Source organism: Vulpes lagopus, chromosome 2, assembly GCF_018345385.1.
Source record: "Vulpes lagopus strain Blue_001 chromosome 2, ASM1834538v1, whole genome shotgun sequence".
NCBI lineage: Eukaryota > Metazoa > Chordata > Mammalia > Carnivora > Canidae > Vulpes > Vulpes lagopus.
The window spans coordinates 14,733,790-14,760,164 of record NC_054825.1 but is presented as its reverse complement, the minus strand read 5'-3'; the positions used below and the strand labels follow the sequence as shown (position 1 = coordinate 14,760,164).

General features: G+C 36.9%; 1 protein-coding gene across 1 annotated transcript in view; it reads left to right on the top strand.

Moving 5' to 3' along the window:
• ATRNL1 (attractin like 1) overlaps window positions 1–26,375 on the top strand; it is a 760,501-nt gene that overhangs the window by 656,384 nt on the left and 77,742 nt on the right. The window contains exon 28 of the mRNA XM_041742630.1: window positions 2,750–2,864. Coding sequence (XP_041598564.1) covers window positions 2,750–2,864 — 115 coding nt within the window. The remainder of the gene's footprint in view (window positions 1–2,749; window positions 2,865–26,375) is intronic.

Here is a 26,375-nt window from a genome sequence, read left to right as displayed (position 1 = left end):
TTAAGGATGACCCCTTCTCACCACTCCTTTTCAACACTGTACTAGAAGTTGTAGCTAATGCAATATGACAAAAAAAAAAAAAGAAAGAAAGAAATATAAGTTACACAGATTGGGATGCAAGAAACAAAATTATCTTTATTAGCACATGATGTGATAATCTATGTAGAAAATCCAAAAGAATCAACAAAAATATTCCTGGAATAATAAACAATACAGCAAGGTTGCAAGATACAAGGTTAAAATACAAATCAGTTGCTTTCCTACATACTAGCAACGAACAAGCAGAATATAAAACTAAAGATACAATAGCATTTATACTACTACCCTTCAAAATGAAATACTTAGATATAAATCTAACAAAGTATGTACAGTATCTACATGAGGAATATTACAGAACTCTGATGAATAAAATAAAAAGAAGAAAAGGTAAAAATATTCTGTGTTTGTGGATATGAATAATAAATATTGTCAAGAAGTCTGTTCTTCCCAACTTGATCTATAGATTCAAAGCAATCCAAATCAAATGCCAGCAGGCAGCTTTGTGAATATCTACAAACTGACTCTAAATTTTATATGAAGAGGCAAAAGACTCAGAATTGCCAACACTGTACTGAAGTCAGATGGCCAGACACTGACTTCAAGATTTAATATAAACCTACAGTAAACAAAACAGTATAGTATTGGTGAAAAAATAGACAATTAGATCAATGGAACAGAATAGAGTCCAGAGATAGAACCCCGTGGATATAATCAATTGTTCTTTGTCAAAGGATCAAAGGCAATGCAATGAAGCAAAGATAGTCTTTTAGGCAAATGGTTCTGGAACAACTGGATATCCATATGCAAAAAAAAAAAAAAAAAAGAATCTAGACAAATACTTTACACCCTTCACAAAAATTAACTCAAAATTGATCATAAACCTAATTGTAAACTACAAAACTATTAAAGTCCTAGACAATAACCTAGAAGAAAACCTGGGTGACCTGGCATATGGCAATGACTTTTTTAGATACAACATCAAAAGCATAATCTGTGAAAGAAATAATTACTAAGCTGCATTTCATCAAGATAAAAAACTTCTACTCTTCAGAAGACAATATCAAGAGAATGGGAAGCCAAACAACACTGGGAGAAAATATTTGCAAAAGAGACCTCTGAAAAGAATTACTTTTGAAAATAGACAAAGAACTCTTAAAGCTCAACAATAAGAAACAACGCAATTAAAACTGGTCCAAAGACCTTACAAATATCTCATCAAAGGAGACCCACAGAATAGCAAATAAGCATATGAAAAGATGCTTCATATCATATATCATCATAGGAAATTCAAATTAAAACAAGATGCCACTGCACACCTATTAGAATAGCCCAAATCTAGAACACTGTCACCCCCAAATGCTGGTAAAGAGGTATAGCAAGAGGAGCTCTTATTCATTGCTGGTGGTAATGCAAATGGTACAGCAACTTTGGAAAATAGTTGATGGTTTCTTAAAGAACTAAATGTGCTCCTGCTATATGATCCAGCAATCACACTCCTTGATATTGACCCAATTGAACCGAAAACTTACGTTCATAAAAAGGCCTCCACATGGATGTTTATAGTAGCTTTATTCTTATTTATTTTTTTAATTTATGTTTTAGAGAGAACACATGCAAACGTGGGGGAAAGGGGCAGAGGGAAAGAAAAAATCTTAAGCCAGCTCTATGCTTAGTGTGGAACCCGACATGGGGCTTGATCCCATGATCCTGAGATCATGGCCTGAGCCAAAATCAGGAGTTGGATGCTTCACTGACTGAGCCACCCAAGCACCCTCTGTGGTAGCTTTATTTTCAATTGTGGAAATTTGGAAGCATCCAAGATGTCCTTCAGAAGGTGAAAGGATAAATAAATTGTGGGACATCCAGACAATAGAGTGTTACTCAGCATTAAAAAGGAATAAGCTATCAAGACATGAAAAGACATGGAGAAACCTTAAGTGCATATTACTAAGTGAAAGAATTCAATCTGAAAAAGCTAAATTCCATAGGATTCCAACTATATGACCATCTGGGAAAGGCAAAACTGTGGAACCAGTAAAAACATCAGTGGTTGCCAGGCTTTGGGGTAGTGAGGAAGGGATGCACAGGTGGAGCACAGAGGATTTTTAGGCAGTGAATATACTCTGAGTGATACTATAATGGTGGATACATGTCATTTACCTTTGTCTAAACCCATAGACTAGAATACAAGAGTGAACCCTAATGTAAACGATAGATCTCTGATGAGTATGATGTGTCAATGAAGGTTCATCAGTTGTGACAAATATACCTCTCAGATGGGGGCCATTGATGGTGTGGGAGACTAGCATATGTTAGGGCAAAATGTACAGGGGAAATCTCGTACCCTCCTCTCATTTTTACTGTGAACCTAGCACTGCTCTAAAGCATAAAGTCTAAAAAATTTTTAAAAATAAAGTCTATTAAAGAGAAAGAAACAAGATAAAAATAGAACAAAGCATGCTTTTCAGAAATATGTACCTATACTTAACTCCCCAAGAAAAAAAGTCTTCTAAATGTTAATGACTACCACTTCAAAAACACTAAGTATTACTTTGAGGAAATATTCGATTGAACTATTAAAAAATAAGACATTGTATGTCCCCATCCACTAGGAATGTACAATTTAGTTGACTGAAGCATAAGTAGGAGAAAAGTAAAATAACAGTGTCATGTCAATTATGCAAATTTAAAATTGGGTTTTCTTTTTCAGGGAGCACCCAAGCCAATAGCCATTGAACCATGTGCTGGGAACAGAGCTGCTGTTCTGACTGTGTTTCTTTGTCTACCACGAGGATCATCAGGTGCCCCTCCTCCTGGACAGTCTGGTAAGATGAATGAGGAACTATAAGCAGTTAAGCAAAACATGCAGACTAACCAGGAGAAATAAATAATTGTATCAGACACTACAGTGAAGACATGGTTCTAATTTAAAGCATGATAGAATTTATTAGAATGCACACTTTAACAAAATATCTAGAAGTCTGCATTGCTGTAAATTCACATTTGCCAGTGTTTCTCTTAAAACTACATGTTAAATATGTGTGTGTTTGTGTATGATTTACCTGTGTATATATGCTCCCAACGCCCCCATCCCCAAGTTGTAACTACAGTGAGAACTCTCACTAGCACAGCAAACAAGCTTTTGACCCTTTTGGGCAGCTTATTTATTCCCAAATAGGATGCCAAATTATAAATGTGATTAGAAGTTTGCTTTATAAATATGGGAGCAAATTAAGGAATTTACTTGCATGTTTGGAATGTGTAGTGGTGTCAGAGGATGATAGCTTGATGCCACCATCTCAGGATGTTTATTATAGGTTCTTGTTATCAGCACCAGACAGCTGGAGCTCATGGGCCACGGAACCATCCCACCAATCACAACAAGCCTTGCCTCTGATTCTCCTTTTCCTACATGAAAAACATATTTTGAATTTGGGGCTAACTGTATGTGTCCTATTAGAGGTCTTCTCATTGCTGTGATGTCGTCCACATTGTACACATGCACAGTGTTGAGTATAATTTGCAATTAAATCACAAACCATGCTTACTCCTCTCTTTTTAAATATTATATTCTATTTACTACAATGTTTAATTTTTCTGTCTCCTGATTATTTGCTCTATCCAACTCTTATGAAATGGATGCTTTCTTGAGGGCAAGGATTGTTTCAGATCTTTCTTTTCAATTCCCCTTAAGCAAAAAGTGTCAGAGATCTGGCAAGTTCTCAGTAACAGTAACTGATGCTGAACTCACCTCTCTGCTTATTTTATCTCTTCTTGGTTTCCTAGCTAGCTTTGACCTTGCTCCTGACTTTTTTGATTTGTATCCAACCTGACACACAAACGGAGGCTCCATTACTTTATAGCCTATAAACTTAAGATATTCATGTAAAAGAGTTTTTCCCATATGAGGACAGAGGGTTTCCATCACTTTTAGTCTTGTCATTTATGGTACCTGATAATACCTTGTTGCAGGGGTTTCTACCCAAAGTTCATTTGTAGGTGTTTATTCAAAGAAATAAACATTCTCTGTACTTTCTCATATGATGAGTGAATGCCTTGATCTTCTTTCAGAACCACCAAGGTAAATGTAAATGGCATGCAGTAAGTAGAATAGTTTGGCACTGGTCAGATAAGATGGATAATTATGGGTACTGTGCCCAGCTAATGGAAGTATTGTTTTAGGGCTGGGATGATTTCCAAAGCAAACACTTCCCTAATGAAAACAAGTCTGTGTGATACACACCAAGGTTCTTCTAGATCCTTGACAAGATGATGTACTGATGGGCAGAGTGAAGGCACCTGCCAATACTCTGTCCCTTTAACCTTTGAAATCTTTTCGACTGATCTGAAAGAACCAAATAGCAGTGTGGACCATTACCTCAGCTGTGTTCTATTACAGATGCATTATGATTACTAAGGATAAAGCGACCTTAGATGTGCATAGTGCTTTACTCTTTATGAAGTGCTTTCTTATTTTTCACATTTGATCCTCATGACAAGCCCGTGAGATCAGTATTATAACACTCAACTTTGTAGAGGAGGAAATTGAGGCATAGAAATCTATTTCTATACTCAAGGAATAAATAGGAAACTACTAGAGTATAGAGCAAAAAAACAAAACAAAACAAAACAAACTTCTTGCTAACATTTCAGGTCATTTTCCCTGATGATCTGTAGCAGAGAGCTTATTTCTCTATAATCCATAGCCCTTGTCTTCACAAAGCCCAACACTGGAGGGAGTACTGAAAATGTCCATGGTATTGATACAGGTAGACAAAACCTTGAGTTAACTTACCATACTTTTTACAGAGCCTGTAAATTGAATATCTGTGTGCATAATTCAGAATGAGCTTGTTCTTTGTCTTTTTAAAAAAACGAATAAATGTTTTCTAGGTATTTTTATAGGAATAGGAATATTCTTTGAGTCAACTTCAAAATACAGTATTATCTGCTGTCTGCAGTCTACTTTGAAATGCATCAAAAACATGGTATTGATGGATGTATAGTAGGATGAATGGATGGACAGATACATTATAAAGCAAGTAAAGTAAATGTTAATGGTATAATCCAGGTGGTGGGAATACTGTCATTAAAATTCTTTCCACTTTGCTGCACCTTTGAAATATTTTATAGTAAGATGTTGGGAAACAAACAAACAAAAAACTCCTGACTTCAATGCAATCTAACAAACAAAATAAAATTTTAAAAAAACAGTGTTTGTAGAGAAAGATTTTCTGATGTTCACATCTCATTTTTCCCTAAACAAGGCAAATATTAACAACAATGTACAAATTAAAGGATTTATTTTTTTACTCTTCATCAAGATACTTGGTATGTACACAGCCAATTAAAACTTAACATAGTCCCATCCACTGTTTGAGAGGAAATGCATTCCAGTGATCATTCAAGAACCATATTGGCTCTTGGAAAGGAAATGTTGACATTGGTTATCTTCATTTCCAGAATTTGCTTTTATCTTATATTTTATAGGAAATGCATTAATATGCCTGTGCTTATCGCAGTGCCCTCACATAGAATGCAGTTCATAAATACTTTTGATGATGATGGTGATAGAGGAGGAGCTCCATGGATAGACTCCTGACCCCATCCTCACTATGGGAAGAACACAGTGCCAGGAGCCTTCTCCTGGATCTTGGGTGATTTGTCTCCAGTTACTAGTATATCTATTCAATGACTAATTAGTATTATTTATTAAGTTAAAAGTTCTCTTGCAGGACTTAGCACAGTCTCAAAATTTTTTATGAAGCCCTTTTTTGAAAGGTAGCTTTCCAGATGTAGAGTGATGCTTTTCATAATACACTCTTCATTACCATGAATAAAAGCCCTTAAGACAAGGATAAGTTCAGCAATAAAGAGAAGGCGGAAGCATCTGAGGAGCATGGTGGTTTTCTCTTTGAAACTGAATGTCAGCACTGACAAATCAATGATTCAGTGACACACAGGTGCTAGTTTTTTAGTCATCTCTTTTTCAGCAGCAGCTAGTAACTCTTTTTTAATTTAAAGGATGACACTGTCTTTGGAGTTTATTCTCTTTCCATCAGATATTTTGGGAATTCTTAGCAAGTATTAAGGGTCTAAAGTGTGTGAAGTCCCTTCCATGCCTTTCATCTTAATAGAGGTCAAAAGAAAAACTGCAGATTCATCCTTCAGATTATCCCATGCACTAATCTTTTTTTTTTTTTTTTTTTTAATGTAATGAGTTTAGGTGTTTGTAGCAATTCTCCCTCTAGGTGGCTTAGAAGAGTAAAAGCAAAAGATATTAAATAGGCTTTTTGGCATTCCTGGAGCTGGACTAATTAGGTTCCCAGCTCCCCCACCCGTAAACCTGCTGCTTCATTTCTCTATTTTTGTGTGTGTATGTGTGTGAGAGAAACTACTGCCAACCATGCCAGACTGTTTGGTTTGTAAGATCTCTGCTGTTGACATATGTACACTATACACCACTTTCTCTACTGACCTCAGAATGGTTGAAAAACTGACATTCCCATGAAAACAGGGCCCATCAAGTAATTGCTGCATGACACTAAACAACCAAGCATGTCTCCAATCACCTTGGACGGCAAGATCCCCAAGCGTTTTAGAGTCACATTAAGATGAAATGTGGACAAAGAAAATAGAGCCCTTGAAAAGCATAAATTGAAAATGATAATGATTGCTGTCACTTTGTGATGGAAGATTATGGATTTCATAGTTTATGGATTCTCACCAATAAGAAGCAAATTAACTCTTCTCACTGGATTAAAAATCCCAGGGACCCAGATTTCCACTGCCAAAAAGGAGCTATGTGCTTCAACTAAAGGTAGAATTTTTCCCTTATCTTGCCTCATGTTTCATTGAGTCTAACATTACCAAAAAGAATACTATAGAAAGTCTAAGGTTTTGATTTTTTTCTTTAGGCTTACATGTTTTGTCAGGATAACTAGGTTATTTTGAAAAATCTAGTATATTGTATAATGTTTAAAATGATAGTCTACTCATGGTGTCATGGGTAATGATGACAAAAAGAAGAAACCTTGGTTTAATTAAATGAAAAAGAGGTGGGGAATAAAGGAACTAGTAATTCTGAGCATTGTATCTGGTGCTTTCCATATTAGTCATTGGTTTTACCCTCTTCATGATTCTGAAAAGTAGCACCAGTAGAAGGTCCTCTGCAATCCCAGAGATGGATTGGGAACAGACTCCAGGTCTGCAGTTTCTCAGTATAGTACTCTTTCCTCTGAAACCAGTTTTTAAAACTAAGTCACATTTTCCAGAAGCTTTGGAGTTTTCCTATCTTTTAAGACTCTCTATTTTCCTTCCATAACTTTGATCTTCACACTTGTAGAAACACACCTGTTGATCTAATCTTAGCACTCTCTCTGTTAGAGGTGGCTAGAATAGGAAATAAAATTACTGAACCATATCAAGACTTCGTTATAAAAAATCTGGCGTGGTAGTTATCTTTTAACTTCAAATCCAAATATTATTTACATCCACCATATGTATCTTCATAAAGAAGAAAGAAAAAAAAGGGGGGCATTTCATGGCAAAATAAACTATAAAATCAGGCAGAGAGACCAGGCAACAACAAAAAACAGTCATCTGAAATTATTGTAATAAATATGACTCTATGTCAAAAATACACCTGCTATTAAAAAGGCCCACAGATCAAGAATAGGAAATAACTTTATCTTCTATCCAAAATATAGTTATATAGTGATTGTGAATCTTCCTGTACTACCTTTATTCATTTGAGAAATATTTAAAAGTGTCTGCTATATGCCAGGCACTGGATGGATGGTAGTGAACAAAAACAGAGTTCCTGTCCCTATAGGGGTTACAGCCTATGTGGAGATAAACATGAAATAAGTAGTCATGCAAATAAACCCATAGTTACAGATAGTGTTAGGTGCTATGGACACAGAGTAGGCTATGAGAAAGTTGAAGTGAAACTGATACACAGTTACTAATGTGTATTATCATTCTAAGGAAGTAACAAAATGATAAACTCATTCAAAGGCTTTTTCTCAGTTCTCACCTGCCACCATGTCTCTGTCCTGCTTGACAGTTGAATAGTCCCCATCTGGCCTCTTCAACTTCTGGAAGCTCTCCTCTCTGGTGTGCCGTGACCTCTCTGAGGCACCTACTTAGAGATGATGAACATAGAGCAGTACCCTCTGTTCTTGATCTGCCTCATCTGCCTCTACATTCAGGTGGGGATCTCTGAGGTTTGATCCTTTGGCCAGCCTCTCATCCTTCTCCACCCTATCCCTTGAGGGCCATTCCCTATCCATTCACAGGGGAGCAAACTCCTGACTCTGGATCTCCAGCCACCACCGCTCACCTGTTGAGCACCAGCACTGGAACCTGGATTTGCTGCTCTTTGGGCTTGTCCCTCTTCCTTCACACCCTCCCTGTGACCGTCACCGACTCCCCTACCATTTTTTGTAAAGTTCATTTCAGAGTGGCTCAAGTGTGAAATCCTGGAGTGGCTTGCCCCCTTCTCTCTTTCTCCCATTTTATGTCCAAATAATCACGAAGCTCTTTAGATCTTGCCCCTGTGGCAGATAGAGCAGACATCATGTTTTTGACATTTTATCTCCAGTTTTTATCTGGGCACTGGCTGCTCTCACTGGACTTCTGCCAAAAGAGAGCACAGTTCTAATCATATCACTCTCTTCCTCATAAACCTTTGCTGGTGTTTTATTGCCTGTTGAAGTGAGTCCAGACATGTAGTCTGGGGTGTGAGGTTCTCCTCAACCTCTCTTCAGTCTTCCTTCAGGTTTGGTGTTCACCTACAGATCCCTACTTGCGCCTCCCTACAGAGCCCCGCTGCTGAGCCTGCCCTTGGGCGGTTGTTTTAACCTCTTGGATCCTCACTTTTCTCACCTATAAGATAAGACAATGGCTACATGGTATATTTTTATGATTAATGCCAGGCCTGTAATCCCACATGTGTGTTTCTTCCTATGATTCCATGAGTGTGTGTGTTGTCTGGCATACTCACTGTTGCTCCTCATGCCTGGAATGCCCTCTCCCTCCTACCTGTTTCCAAAGCCCAGTCCAAAAGCCAGTTCCTCTTCCATGAAGCCTCCTCCATATAAATGTGACCTCACTCTCCTTGAAATCCCAGAGGATTCACTGGCTCAATTCTTTACTGCCCCATCACATGTACCAAAGTCACTGTGTATTCTTCTGAACTTTCTTCCCAGATAGTAAGCTGTCTGAGAGCAGTGGCTATGTCTTATTTTGTCTTCAAATCCCCAGCTTTTAACAAATTTTTGATACTTAGTAGTTGCTTGATAAATATTTAATTGATGAAAAAAAATTATCCTTAAATGATAGAACTTCCTCACCAAAAAATATGTAAAAAATATGTAGATATAAGCTATACAAATATAAAATTTACTAGCTATAATTTCACTTCAGGCCCATAATCTTTGATAGACTGGATTGTCTGTATTTATGATTCATGTAGGATTTAAGTTACATGTCTTGGGGACTAAAATCAAGCTCAACATTGTACCTTTGATGAAAGAAATTAAAACTTGGTTGCTTAGGTTTAAGGTTCAAGGAAAATGAGAATATTAGGAGGAAATGACACAAACAATAAAACACTTTATATTTCCAATGTAGCATATACTTAAACCGTAAACTTATTCTGTTTTTTTTTTTGTGTGTGTGTGATTTGAATGTTGATTTCTTTCTTGGACAATAATTTTTACAAAACCATGTTATTTCAGTTTGAAAGAGCACAACCAGGTTTGACCCTTTATGACCAGAAAAGTAACTTTGAATCTATATAATAGGTATAGTCAGGGCAGGTAATCTCAAAAATGCATCTGACAAATAAAAAGTATCAATTTGCTCTTGTATTTGTTATTAACACATATCATCTGCTCTGTGATCATTACCATTCTTTGAATTATCATTACCCTTTAGAGTATATATTATCACTTTGCTTTCACAGATAAGAAAAATAAACTCAGGGAGGGTAAGTCACTTAAGTCACTTTCCTATAACCACATGGTAAAGAAGTTATTGAGCCACAATTTAAAACCAGAAAATCTCACACTATAATGCTCTTTCCAAATCTTTTTATCTCCCCCATGGGGATAGTGGGAAGAGGGGTGGGTTATGATCAGAGACCATTAGCTATGTGCTTTGTGGGATAGTGCAAGTTTTTTCCTTCCATTCCCAGTGTCATGGCCATGGTCCTCCCATTTGAGATTGTGATTTTTTTCTTTTCGCCATTGTTAATTGAGAGAAATTGATTAATGTGCAGAAGGAACGAAGAAGAAAATAAGGACAAGAAACATGAAGAATAGTGAACATGGCTAATTAAGCCTACTGTAGAAGTGACTGGTACAGCCTAAAAGTTAACTCAAATACTCTCAAGATAGAGCAATTAAAAACAAACCCACATGAAAAGTCAGAACTTATGGACATGAAAAATGAGACCCTCAGCACTGAAAGCATGGCCAGCACATTTTTCTTTTCTTTTTTTTCCTCCCCACCTGCCACCCTGTTCAGGTATTTCTAGAATTGGCTAGTCAATAATTATTTTGATCAAAGAGAAAAATAGGAAAAAGTAAGCAACTCAACAAATCAACTTACAAAGCCAAAGGGAAAAATCAAAATTTTGTCTGGAATAAGTAAGCTGCCTTCAAAGCAACCAAACAACAAAATAAGAACTTTGCAGGTATTAATAAAATGTAAAGCCTAAATCAGCCTGCCAGTATTTCTTATGATGGCTGACACCGTGGTCTCTATGTAAAACTCCCAATTAGTAAGATGTTTCACTTTTAATTGGTCATGAATTAAATAGTCCTGCTTTACATATATTTCGGGGGAATTTAGCAGAAGGCCACCTCCTGCCTTTAACAAGGAGAAATGGGTAATCCTGAATATCAGAGAATTTTAGAATTTTCGGAGCTTTAGAAAGGACTTCAAAACCATCTAGCTCTGTCCTGCATTTTACAAAACAAAAACAAAAAACCTTGAGAGCCAGAGACAGGGAGAGATTTGTCAAGCTCATAGCTCAGTGCAGACCAGAGCCAAGGTCTCTGGATCCCTTGTGGAGGGAGGGAATTTACCTCTACCTCATGTTTATTATGCCATGTTGTAAAACCTGGCAAGAAAAGACAACAGTAATAATCCCCTTGTTGCCAGAAGGGCAGTACTGCACACCTTCCCTCACCAGGCCCCAGAAATGGCAGACAGAAATGATTTCCTTAAGGTCCGAAAAGGAAAATTAAATGGCTTGAGAAAATATGTCTGCTTACCAGCAAACTGATAAAATGTGGGTCAAGGACCCTGGGAATTTCTTCTTTTCATATAAACATTTTTCTGGTGACCACTCCAAAGGGCCAGTGGTCCCTTAGCAAATTCATTTGGAAGGAGTCTATTCAAGTTTTGATAAAAATTCCATGTTATACTGATAGCTGATTTAATCCCTATTATTTACTGTAAAATGGTGCCACAAAACCTACCAAAGGCATCTTTTAGTGTGACTATCCCTTCGTTCTTAATGAAAGACCCAGTGGAGGCACAAGCACCAATGATCACAATGTTGTAACTCTAAAAAAGGTAAACATTGATTATAACAACACTAACCACTTAAGGCCAGAGTTATCTCTCTCTAAGGACTTTTAGGGAAGGAATTAATGGTTCTCTGAAAAGTGAGTAAGTTGTTTCCTCTTATCCACAGTATTACTTGCAAATGAGTGTAGCCCATGTAAGTTGAGTCTACATCCCTAACTAATGGGCAGCAAGTTCAGAGCAGTCATGCAGATAAAGCATTGGCAAAATTTAAGAAAGAGCTCATCCTCTTCTTTAAGAACATGACTCCAAAGGTGTAGTTTGAGGAGACCTAGTTGGTCCCTGGAATTTTCACTTAGAAGCATTGGAGGAATAAATGAATTCTTGCCTCATGAACCGGCTATCTGAATAATTTGAACTGAACCTTGAAGGCCCTAAAAGTCTGGATGCAGTGACCATACATTCAGTTCCATTTATTCAACAAGCCAGGCAAGGATCATCAAATCAATAACATGACTGTGCCATCTGCTTTCCCCCTGCTCACCATCATAATGAAAAATGACTCCTTAAGTGTTCTATGAGGCAATTAGCTCTGAATGTAGAACCGTAATGGGGAGAGGCTGAGTCACATTTGTATTCAAAACTTTACTGGTAAAATGGAAAGGAAACTGTTGTCCATATTAATAGATACATAAAATGTATAAATGGGGTAATTTGGTATTACTCTATTTATGCGTAATATTACACAATTGCAGAAACACAGAGATAGGAAGGGCACTGAAATGACATCTGGCTCATCCAGCGGCTTGCAGCCACAGCTGGTGACCCTTTCCAGAATCATTTTGGACAGATAGACTGTTTCCAAAGACTTTTCCAAAAGGCATGCGCATACCTTCTGGGACTAATGCGTTCTGTTATTTAACAGTCTTTAACTGCACTTTGATACCATTTTCTTTTGTTTTCTCTCTCTTTTGTTTTTGTTCTCATCCCTCCAGAAATAGAGAACAGCTGATCATGTTCCTTAAACTAATCCATCACATTTTCTAATCACCGCCCAGGTCAGGTTCAACACATTGCTCCCAGTCTTTCTATCCATGCCTTGTAAAGCCTATGCCTTCCATCTTGGGTCACCTCATGGCTCTCAGAATGTTCTTCAACCTTCCCAAATGTCATCCTCTCAAGAGTCATGGAGTAGAAAGAGATTCTAGAGATAGTTCTGTCCCTTTGTTTGAAAGATGAGGAAACTGAAGTTCACCTGAACAGACTTCCTTAGTACCCACCGTTCTAGAGCCCAGGGGGCTCTCTCTGGCTTTAGTCTCATTATGCCTTAATGCTAACATCTCTCTTAAAACCAGCTGCTCTGCCCTGCTGGATACTTTCCCCCACAGTTCAGTAGGACTCCTCTGTTCCTTCCTGACCCCTTCCTGCCATTCTGCATTTTGTATTTATACCTACTGTTTTTCCTTGCACAAGAAAAGGGAACAGTTCATTTCAGTTAGTTTCTCTGATGTTTCAAGGTCATTTTTGAAGCTTAACCCCCTATTCTAAGCTTCTTTCTCATGCCCTATGCCCTATTTGTGTTATCTGCAAATATGGGATTTTAGGGAGATATGAAATACTTCACATTGCTGGATGCTAAAGTGATTTTTTTAAGATACACTTTGATGTCATGGATACACCATACCCCTGTCCTGTACATGTACAAGTCCTTCTGCCTGAACTATCCTCCAAAATATACCAACGCACACCTCCTCTTCGAACAGGAAAATGTCGCTCCAAGGGTCACCACCTCTGTGAAACCTGTTTCCATCCTCAGTCCACTCCTTTGTGTTTTTATTTATTACTCTAACATTTTTATTATAGTGTCTCCATTTTACCCAGACAAGCTAAGGACAGGGCTTTCCCCCTTATTTATCATTATATCTCCAGGGGCTAAATGGTGCCAAGAACATAATAGAAACTCAGTACATGTGCTTAATTATTTTACTCCTTTCTTTTACTCATCTATCCTTGTGGTGCTAACTTCCCAGAGTCCAGCTCTTAAGCTTACTGCAAATTTTCAACTGCATTTTGCCCATATACTTATTATAGATGCCTTACTATAAATTAATTCTATATATCTTTCTGGTTTTGTTATTATTATTTTTTATTTCTCTGGTTTTAAAAATGAAAACACCCTCCCTAATCTCTGGCCTAAAACTTGTCTTCTGAAATAGGATCAAAAACTTTACTGAAGTTAAATCACTTGATTCTTCATTGCTGACTAAGACTATTGTTCCAGCCGCATTCTGAAGGACTATTTGTCTCAAGTCATGTTAGTCATTTTGCAATATGTGGTTTCTTTCTCCTTACACTTAACAGGTTTCTTTGTGTCTTTTAATATATTTTTTCATAGATAAAAATCTCACTTTGATGATTTGGTCATTCACAAGATCATTGGCCATTTCTACGACCATTCTTTTTTCTTTTCTTAAAAATGAGTGTTTCATAGGCTCCTCTTCATTCTGGGTGCTTTAAGCAGGATCAGAGTCCCCACTCCTTTCCTTGATGGCTTAGGAGTGAGTCACCAGACCCTGCTTCTGCTGCTTGACCATCCTTTTACAGTCTGCTCTGATTCTTGCTTAGCTATGTGGCTTCTATTCCTTTGTTGTGGGTTTTTAGATCACAGCTATTCTTTAAGACAGATTTTTCAAACACTTTGAGTTTCTCTATTTTAATATTTGTTACTAGCTTTTTCTCTTACATGTAAAAACAAGTCAATATTTTTAAACTTGTCTTATGCTTAGTGCATTACAGATTATGTTCTATTTCCCTTTATATCTCCAGAGGTCAATTTAGTTTTTGCATTAATGGTTTTCACTTTCCTCAATTCTTCAGAATCATCCTGGTATCCTAATTTTCCTAGGTGACTTAAAGTCTTGTCAGGACACTCCAATCTCATCTTAGCTCTTTGTATAGCTCTTTTCTTTCCATCTGAGCTTTTACCTCAACTTCCTTTTTCACCTGCATTACAAGGACTTCTAAGATTACAAGTTTCTCACCTATCATGTTGGTGAAAATTAAAAAGTATGACAACACATTGCTGGTGAAAATGCAGACTGGCACAGCCCTATTGGAGAGGAGTTGGCAATAAATACCTAACAAAACTACACTTGCACTCTTTTGACCCAGCAATTCCACTCATAGGAATATACCCTAAAATATACTTCCAGCAATTACATGGGCATTCGTTTCAGCATTGTTTTTAATCACATACTATTGGGAACAACTTAAATGAGAATACATAGGAAAAGTAATAAAATACATTATAATACATCCACAAATAGAGTACAATGCATCTTTAAAGAAAAGATGAAGAAGATGTCAATAAACTGGTATGAAATTATTTCCAGGATATATTATTAAGTGAGAGGGGCACCTTGGTGGCTCAGTTGGCTGAGCATCTGCCTTCTGCTCAGGTCATGATCCCAGGGTCCTGGGATGGAGTCCCATGCCAGGCTCCCTGCTCAGCAGGGAGTCTACTTCTCCCTCTCCCTCTGCACTCCCCACCCTCCGCTTATACTCTCTCTCTCTCAAATAAATAGATAAAATATTTTAAAATATTGTTAAGTGATAAATAAAGTGGAGAAGAGTATCAAGAGTGTGCTATCTTTCATATATATTTCATATATAAGTATATATTTCATATATTTCAAGAAATAAGGAAAATTTAAAAATATACAGGTATCCAGTCAATTTTGTGGAAGATTACAAAACCATAAAACAAAAACTAATGACATTGGTTACCTATAGGGAGTGGGGTGGAAATAGAATTTGAAAATGGAGGAATAGGAGAGGGGGTATAGGAGTGAGGAATGAGGAGGGAGTGACACTTCTCTAAGTACCTTTTTATATACTGCTAGAAACATTGTGGTGTTTCACATACTCAAAACAGAAAATCAGCATGTGGGCAACCCAAAATGAAAGAAAACCATAAAAAATGAGCCTAAGGGTATTTCAAATGGTAACATACTGGCACTGAGGGGATAGTAAAGAAAAGAACAGCCTTAGTAACTTGGGGAAATAATATTGTGACTGCACACTGTAAGGCTAAAAGCACACAGAACTATAAGCAAACATTGTACTATAGTTAGTACATTCGTTTCTTTGGAAATGGTGGAGGGGGCGGGCATGGGTTTGCAATGCTGACAGGATGTCTATGCCACTATTAAACAAACAAGTTAAATACATTGTGGATAATGAGAGCTGGGTCTCTCACTCACTGTCAGAGAAAATAAGATACATCTATGGGGAAAATGAGACGAGTAGAATGAGTTCTATGGTTCCAGATTGGAATTAGAAGCATCAGAAAGAGCTTATTCACATACCTGTAGGTATATGTAGAAATACAGATTTGTGTATGTGGTTTGGTGTATGTATGAATGTTTCTTAGCTGTGTCCCCTGAGAGCCTGGAAACAAGGATAACCTTGGTAGCAATGAACACTCTTATTCACATCTCTGGATCTCCTAACAATATCATCCAATAAAAGGAACCAGAGCTTTCGGGAGGAATGGTTGACTCCAGAGCCAGGAAGGGAAAATGCAAGATGAGCTTGGGAGGTCTTATGGTTCCAGAGTTTAAGAGTAAGTGTTCAAAACATTATGAAGACATGTTGGGAAGACAAAGGAACCCACCTGAGGGAACAACCATCCACCAAACCTCAAACAACCTGAGCAATAGAATAAATACATACACTATTAAATTATGACTCAAGGAATACATTAAATGTCCGTGAGTCCATACTAACATAGATACAAAATTTAATAAATTAATTTGTAGCAGAGAAAAGATAGGCTCTTCCTTACAGTAGAATTCTAGTCAATGGATATATAAAGAATAAGGGAGATAGGAAAGTTATCTTAGACAAATACCACAGTGGTAATTACAACAGGCAAGAACAATTGACAGAGTCTAAAATAAATGGGAGAAAATATAATGTAAAACAGCACATTCGCAAAGCCTCAAAGTATCTTCCCACAAGACATTTATTAATTACAAAGGGGGAAGTAATAAGTTTGTAGTAGAAAAATGTAGCAGACATGGCCTTATCCAAATGATCAGGGTTATAATACCAGCAATAATAAAACATAAAGAAATCATACACTCCCTGATATTTGCTCTAAAAGACCAAAACATCACTTCTGTTCTTAAATGCTAAGTCTAATGCAATTATGAGGCAAGATCAGAACAAATCCAAATTGAGGAACAGTCTGCAAAACAAACTGACAAAAGTCTTCAAAAGTGTCAAGGTCATGAAAGACAAAGGAGGGGACTAAAGAATTAACACTAATTAGAGACTAATAACATCTGCATGCAATTAGATCCTGATTTAAATCCTGGAGCAGAAATAAAACATTAGTGGGAAAACTGGTGAAATTCAACTAAGTCCTGTAGATGATTCAATAGTACTAGATTGTTCTGGTTTTGATAATTATATTGTGATTGTATAAAATTGTACCAGGGGAAGCCAGGTAAAGGGCAAGTGAGAACTCTGTACTTCTTTTTAACTTTTCTGTTAAGTTTAAAATTATTTCAATGTGACTGGTTAGTAAAGCTTATTTTAGGATTCTTCTGCATATGGGTCATATTTCAAAAATGAACCTATAGATTATGGGCTGTATGAGGCGCTACTCGTGCAGTTTGGAATATCTTCCTTGAGACTTTCAGTTTGGGGCTCAAATTTTGAAAGCACTGTTTTGTCTGTCCATGGTCTCTCCCAATCAGCAACCATGTAGGCTTTCTGTGTCTTGGTTTCAGCTGCTCAGGGGAATGGCTGTCACAGTCTTTAAAACTATTCTGCAGGATTTCCAAAGTGAATCTTCTATATACCACATAGTTTATATTAAGGCAAACCGTCCCAAACATGCATCCAAATTTAGTGAAAATCTATTATGTGATATGTTTACTTATAAATAAAAACATATACCTTAACTCATAATAACTAAATAACAACATAAGATAAAGCCACAATTTACTGAGCACCTGCCATGTATAGCCACTCTCCCAAGTACTTTATGTATATTAAGCCATTTAATTTTCTTACTATAACCCATGGGAGAAATTATCTCTGTTTTACAGCTAAAGAAACCATGCTTCAGAAAGGTTGTTTTACTTGCCAAAACTGTTTTACTTGCTGAAGATTTTACAGTAAGCAAGTTCGAGAGCTGGTTTTAAAGCCTGGTCTATGTGACCCATAGGCTGGGCTGTCCTACTGTTGAAGTCTCTGAGGTCACATCTGCCAGGCCACTTGTTCACATATTAATGACGTTGAAAATGAGCAAATCTTATGAAGGCCTGATGCTATCCTCTTGAATTTCCCCCTTGATTCTTGAACTACATGTTCATTTTTATTTTGTTTGTTAGAATGCTATAGTTTGTAGATTTTTTTTTCTAATTCTGCCTTCCATCTTTAAATCATTTTCATTGGGTACCTCAGAAAGTGTAGGACTTATAATGCAACATGAAAAGCAAGACTAATAAAAGCTTAAAACAAGATGATATGCATTTGTTTTACCATATTTTTTTAAGACCGAAAGAAGAGGGAGGGGCAGAGAGAGAGGGAGAGAATCTTAAGCAGGCTCCACCCCCAGCACAGAGCCTGATATGGAGCTCCATCTCATGACTCTGAGAACATGACCTGAGCTGAAATCAGGAGTCAGATTCTTAACCTACTGAGCCACCCAGGCACCCCATTTTTACCATATTTTTTTGTTCAAGTTTTGAAAATGTTTAAAGAAATTAGTCATCCCAAGACCATGAAAAGTCTAAGAAGCTCTTTCTAATAAAAATATTCTTGGGATCCCTGGGTGGCGCAGCGGTTTGGCGCCTGCCTTTGGCCCAGGGCGCGATCCTGGAGACCCGGGATCGAATCCCACATCGGGCTCCCGGTGCATGGAGCCTGCTTCTCCCTCTGCCTGTGTCTCTGCCTCTCTCTCTCTCTCTGTGACTATCATAAATAAATAAAAAATTAAAAAAAAATATTCTTAAGTTATGTTGACCTGGACATGTCCTGCTGAGCAGTTACAGCAGAGAGGGGGAGCCTCATAATGCAAATATCATTTCTCTTGATTTTTCTCAATTTAGAAAATATATTCAGTAGGCTGTGCAAATGTCTGAAATGAGCAAAAATATACATACACACAACTACACACACACACAAACCCAAGCATACGATTTATTGGGCACTTAGTATAAGTCAGTTGCTGTAATAATATTTTTTATATTTTCTCGTTTAATTTTGTATTAATTCTATAAGTTGGAGCCTACTATTTGTACTTAGCAAGTAAAGAAAATTGAGGTTCAAAAACCTGAAATAACTGACAGACTCAGGATTTCAACCCATTTTTTTCCCTGAATCTAAAATGTATGCATTTAATCCCTATACTCTGTTTCCCACTTAGGAAAATATTAAAAACAGCATGGAAAAAATACAAAGGAAAAAAGGCACTTACATGAAATATGTTAAGCTTACATCTAATTTGCTCTATTTTGTGATTTGGAAAAAAAAAACTAGAGCAAAAAGAAAGAAGGGATTTTAAAGCGTGTTTCAGAGATCAAACATTATTTTATCTTTTGTCCCAGAGCACTTCAGATTCAAACCCAAGGCTTCACTGCTGCTGATGCGCATCCGTCTCTGTGTCTCATAATTGGTAAATTTACATCATGTGTGTCACCAGCAGCTTAAGAAAGGCACAGATGTCAGTTTTGGAAATCCTGGGAATTTCAGGCTTGCTCAGACTAATTGGTACAATCGATAAAATGCTAATGAAAAAAAATCTGAACTTTTACCATAGTAACTGAATTCTGGCCACAAAGATTAATGTAACTGCCTTTCTGGAGTCCCTATATTTTCACACAGTAAACACACACATATATATATAAATAAATAAACATATATGTAGTGTAATAAGTGGTTTAGGGATATAGGTGCTTGCATAAGTATATTTAACCTCCCAAGGTAACAGCCTTGAAGGGGTCAGGAACCAATTCAATATGTGTGTGTATGTGTGTATATATATACATATATATATTTATATTTATATATTTGCATGTATTTATATATATATTTATTTATTTATGTGTATTCCCTTTAGAAAATAAAAACTTACCTGTCTTAAACTGATCATGTAAAAATCACCAGAAATTTTCATTACAAATAGTAGCTGTTTAATAAAACTGTTACATTTTCCTAGAATACAAGTATTCTATATGTCACCTATTAGCTTTAGAGTCATCTTGGTAATGCCTCTAGGAATTTCAAGCAACTAACTAACTGCTTAAGCATTAATGTCTCTCTTAATGTCATATAATCAGAGGAAGCTTCCATTTGTTTACACCATCTTTAGTAGCAGAAGAATGGTACGAGACAAGGTCAGAGCCTGCTTACTGGAAACAGTAGCCTGCTAGGCTGTCTAGGATTCCTGGTATGATTTTTGCTCCCTGCACTGGCCTTCTTTCCTCTCTTTCAATCTCAGGATCATTAGCATAACAGGATCAGACAACTCGAGTTCATCTTGTTCAGCCCCCTGTCTTGTGCAGCCTCTATGTCATATTTTTAAACATATCCACAGAATGAGACTACACAGGTTCTCACTATAATAATTCCCAGATCTTAATTTCCTTTTAGTATTTGGAATGTGGCCACTGCATGATTGATTTTTATACAAACATACTAGAGCTTATACACTGAATTAGTTGCTGCCCCCTTCAAGGCTGTTACCTTGGAAGGTTAAATATACTTATTATACAAGTACATATATCCCTAAACCACTCATTACACTAAACATTATTTATCTGTCTGCCTCCCTAACTAGACTGTGAGCTCCATGAAAGCAAAGACCATCTTTCTTTATCACAGTGTCCTCCATGTCCAGCATAGTGTGTGACACAATGAGCCAATACTTAGCTGAGTGAAGGAATGCATAAATTCATATAGTCTCTCCCTGTAATTTTATATGTATGAAAACAGAAGCCCTAAAAAAGGTGTACAGTTTTCCCAAGGTCATGTAGCTGATTATTGGCAGAAAAAGCAGGTGACCCCAGGTCTTCTGTCTCTCAGGCCAATTGGTTTCACATGATATAGACATTGCTCAAAATAAGTGTTGGCTTCTTCTTTCCAATTGCTCTCAAAGCCCACAGTGTATTCTCTTGAATATACTCGGTGGCAAATCTTTATTTTCTTGAGTGATAACATTGATATTTGGAATCATCCTAATGCCTCTCTGATCTGGCCTCAGACCACCTTTCTCCCCTACTAGCACCCGTAGATCCTTCACTCATAGAAAGAAAATGCTCACTATTTGTCATACACAGCCTGACGTTCCCAGCTCTGAGAACACAGCTTATGCTGTGCCCTCTGCCAAGAACCTACTTCTTCTTTCACTCCTCACATGTCCAGATTCTACTCATCGTGGTTCATGTTCTTTCCCAAACAAGAATTTGAGCTGTCATGGCAAAGGGAAGGAGGTGAACATTGGTTGAACTAATATTTTCATATTTCTTATATCTCACTAAGTGGAAGCCAGAAAGTGTACAGAAACTTGGTGCTCAGTAAAAAGAAAAGAGAAGAAGCCAATGAGTGTTACAATCTATCTAATGCATTACAAAAATCTGTGAAGGTATGTGTAAAATGATAATCCAGCCTTGTTTCAGCCTGAAGAATTCAAGGCCCCATTATGAAAGGGTTATCAGAGTCAGGTTTCCGAGTAATTTGCTTAAAAATATGCATTGGGATGATTTGACTCTGTTTATATTTCCAACCTTTGTGGGAAGGAGCTACCTGAGATTGGTAATCAGGTGTTTTTGTCTGTATATGTGAATGTGCCTATGAACACACAGTCTCTCATACAGAGGTGCTAAGGGCTGGGGAGTAGAGAAAGGTGCAGGAGATTTGGGATATTTCTCATGGAAAAAGAAGCCATATTTGTCTTCTGGTACCCACTTTCACCTACCTCTCTCCATCACCACCACCACACACACAAACGTCTGCCAGGTCTTTTCCCTGTAGCTCAGGGGTATTTTGTTTTATCAGCTGGTTTTATGAATATAAAATTAATTTTTATTTTTAAAAATTGAGAAAAGAGAAAGGAAAGTCTTACAGCCCAAAGCCTTACAAACCAGAGATAACTAACAAAAGATGTATTTCCTCTCAGGACTTTAGATACATTTATATTTTTTTCTTTTTACTTCAGGAGCATCATTTTTTAATGAAGTTCTGTATTCTGCTTTTCCACTGAAGGTTATATAATGAGTATTTCTCTGTGTCATTAAAAATTCTTCAGAAACATAATTTTAATGACTGCATAATATTGCATTTTATGGATGTGTCATAAACTTAATTATTCTCCTCTTCTTAGCTATTTATGTTGTTCCCCGGCTTCTTCTTCGATTTGGGGAGGGGGTGTTGTAAATAATGCTGCAGTAAAGATTCTTATGTAAAACTTTTGTCCACATCTCTAATAATTTTTTCAGGATACAATACTAGTTCTGAAACAAGAATGAATCAATCAATCTATCTTTCTTTCTTTTCTTTTTCTTAGGTTTCAATACATATTGTTAAGTTGCTTTTCAGGAAAATTTTACCAATTTAAGTTCAGTCGACTGAGGCCTTTGAACATCATGAAAACCATTGTAGTAAATTATGGCCACATCCCCTCCCTAATGAAAATACCCATGGGACATAGGGAGACAGTCAGATTTCATACTAAAGGGATTAACTGCAACTGACTAGTGACAGGTCCCTGCACTCAGCAAACCAGAAGCATCCACAGAGACCTCGTAGAGGAAAAGTATAGTAGAAAGCATCTGAAATTAAGACAAGGACATTCATTAGCATATGAAGAAGCTGGTAGTAAGGTTGCCAATGTATATCTAGTACACTTGGTAGTATGTACTTTGTTATTTACACCCCACCTATATCCTGAAAGCATTTGAGGTGAGCATTGATCATCTGAGACTGTTCCTGATGGAGTGTTCTCTGAGCTCCCAAACCTGCATAACTGACTAACCAGATTCCAAAGCAGAGATTAATTATTCCCATGTTCAGTGGGGCCTAACCAGTACATCTCATCTTGATTACTGATAATATCATGAATATTTTTATACATCAATCAAGCTGTTTATGAAAGACAGTAAAACATTAAGATGGTTAAAAATATAGACTGTGGAGCCAGACTGCCTAAGTTTCATTTCTGGCTCTATCATTTAATAGCTGTGTTATCCTGTTATCCTACTCAATATTCTGTGCCTTAGCTTTTTTATCTATAAATTGAGGATACTCATTGTTTTTTCCTTTAGGATTGTCATGAAGAGTAAATATTTTAATACATGTACAGTACAAGGAACTTACTACTTACCAAGTACCCGTAGTAAGTGTTACGTATGAATCTATTATTTCAAGTTGCTAAGAATTAACTTCAACACATGAACTAATGTCAGCTAATAGTATTTTAAAGCACTTGCCTGGACCCTGTGGATAAAAGGAAGACTTTTTTTAAACTAGGTTCCCAAGAATATTCCCGTTCCATCTTTGAAAAAATTTTTATGGTAACTCTACTAAGTAAACTTTTAGATCTTTCAGAAATATTGAAAGCAGTATCTATACTAAAGACATTTAAACATTTAAAAAAATTTAGCCCTCTATCTTGTCTAAGGTAAAGAATTCCCTAAAGTAACACTTAAAAACCATGGTACTTTCCCATAATCTTACAACACAACACAAATATAACAATGACAGTGACAATAAAAGGTGTATTTCCTTTTAGAACTTTTTTAGCTATACCCTTTCTTCCTAGATTCATCTGCACAAATCTCACTGAGGTTATACATGTGTGTTTAGAATTTGCATATATATATATATATATAGAGAGAGAGAGAGAGAGAGAGAATCTATATAATATGGAATATATATATAATATGGAATATATAGATGATATACATACAGGACTTCCAATTATATTATGTGTATATATATGTATATATAAAGAGAATCTATATACTATGGAAAATATATATATATAATATTGAATATATAGATGGTATACACACACAGGACTTCCAATTTTGAACTGTCTGAAATCTAATTCCACTGAATGATCCTGATGAACAAGTGAACTAAATGAAAAAAATCATCCAAGTAAAGGGACTGTTCAAAGAATCAGGAACTGCTTGACCAGCAGAAATTGGGCCATGGACTTAAGAGTATATAAAACTCTAGGCCAATCATGGATAATTGAAAGTCATAATCTTCCAAGGGCTTTAACTGAACATTTGGAAATCTGTATGAAAATAAACTGAGTCAACTGAATAAGAATAAACACAGCTCAACTAAACAGTATAAATCTTCAAAAGAAGAACCCTAATTAAAAAGATATATTGCACTTCCTAGACTTTGCCATTCTGGTTGTTTTCAATATTATGCCACTGGGAAAATCCAACTGTTTCTAATCAAATAATTTAAACTCCCATGCTGGGGCTTAAGGGTGGGTTTTCCCATTTTTCTCTTCCTACTTGTTTTGGGGATAAAGCAGTGCAAATTATTCAGACACCAATCAGATTTATCATCCTGTGCCTTTTGATGACATCCATCTGTTTATCTAAGAAGCCATTAAAGACTTATTGAGTTACAGCCCTATGGAGAAAATTGGGTTATCATCTATGGTTAAATCCAATTCTTGCATCTGCCATCTTTTCAGCTTATGTGGTATATTCTGAAATTACCCTGACTTGCAGACCTGCACTACAAGAATACATTTGCTTCATAGCCTTTTTATGTCATTTCTAGAGAATTTCTAATGCATGAGCAATTTGTGATTCAGGAAAATGTTGACAGAAAGATGTCAGAGCTTTCTCTTGTTAAAAGTTCAAAAGCCTAATAGGGACTGTGCCAGCTTAACAGTCTTATTCAAAAGTGGCTACTGCTCAGTTCTGAGGTTTGTATTTAGAAAAGCTTATTCAAAGAAAAATTTGACTCTAGGTCACAAAAGTAGAATTGTGTTAATCAGAAGATAAAGATAAATTAATATCAAGTCAAAATTCAAATGAACATAAAAAAGTGAGAGCTCATCACAAATGGTGTTAAATAAATACCAGCAGGTAAACTGATAAGACACAAAGGACCCAATCTTCCTAGGGAATGACGAGGTAGGAGTTCAGTGCTTATCTCACAAGTCAAGCAGCTTAAGCAATACTAAAAGTCATGTTTTCTGAGCTGGCTGAAGAGGCAGTGGACTGTGTGGAGAAAACTAATTGAAATAAAGTGAATATTTGCAGTTTCCTGGAGATACTGTTATAACCTGACTGCAGGAGCTCCAGAGAAAGAGCAACTGTGAAACAGGCAGATGCTTCAGCTTGCCAATTTTTCTAGTATTTGTCGGAGAAATAATGAAGAATCCATGAGGAAAACATTTCTTTGATTTGTTTATGTAAATCAGGCCAGATTTCTGGGAAGCCTAGATTTTCCCGGAATCTTCGAGGATTACTCTTCCTTAAAATCTAGCTGTACACACCATTTATTGGCCATTTAAGGAGATCCTTCCGATCATATTGCAGTGTCGTTTCATTGTTTTCATCATTATAAGATAAGTACCCTGAAATGGGAGACAATAGCTGTGCAACAGCTGAGCATTATCAGTTGAGACCTACATGCCGAGTATGGCTGGTTTCAAAAAGATATTCTTTTGTCTCTCTACCTGTTCACTTGTCTATGACCTTCAGACAGTACTGATTGCACTGTCAGCAGAGAATCTGTTTTTATAAGTCACTAGTGATGACAAAATTAGAAAAAGCTGTTGCCAAGCCAATGATGACTAGGAACCAGGACTTAGACCCCATAGTAGCCAATATGAGGAGAAGTCTTTGGGACTGTTTCGTGTCCTACTGAATTCATCCAAAAGGTGAGTTTGAGGAGGACCCAAAAAGCTCCTGTTAGAGTAAGAAATTTTATACTTCAGGCTTTAAGATCTGGGGCCTTTCTATCATCACCACCCTACTCCACCCATAAAATACTTTCCCTAGCTTGTTCAAGTCTGAAATTCTATGACTTTATGTAGTTCCTAGTTGGGGAAAAGAAGGAGTGAGGGCCCTTTTGGCCAGGAGAAAGCACTTTGTTGCTCCAGAGCTTTATTCTGGGATCTACTCCACTGATTATCTATTAGTAAAATATACAGGCAGCTTTTCATTCATTTATTCAAAAACTAGTTTCAGAACACTTACAGATTGTTTCATAGTATTAATTAATTTTAGTGTTCAGGTAGGAAGAGTAATATTGAGGATTCTTTAAGAAAGTTTTTGGTAATTCCATTGATGGATCGGTTAAGGATTTTAACCCAGATATAAATAACTGCTGGAATGGCTAAAAGAAAGGTTCTGAATATGTAATGGGAATTGTTGGAAGCAGTAGGTCTGGGAGAACCAAAATGAGAGCACACAATAATGCCCAAAGGTGGTACCGCCATTCTCCTCTCTTGTATCTATCTTTCCCATCCTCTTATCTCCTACAGAGATCACCATGCTTCTCAACCTGGGAACAGGTGTGAATGCTCTCTCTGACAACTTGCTGGGGAAGATTTGTTGTCTTTCTGCCCGTCAGTGACATCCCCTTCCACATCTTGTCTTTACCCTATGGCTTCTTAGAATGCAGGGTCCACAGCCAGAGATGCCTTTAACTTGCTGGACTGAGTTCTTCCACCTTGAAGATTACCTCCCTGATTGGCCTACCTTTCAACTAAAGTTTCCGTTCTCCCACTGACCAGTACT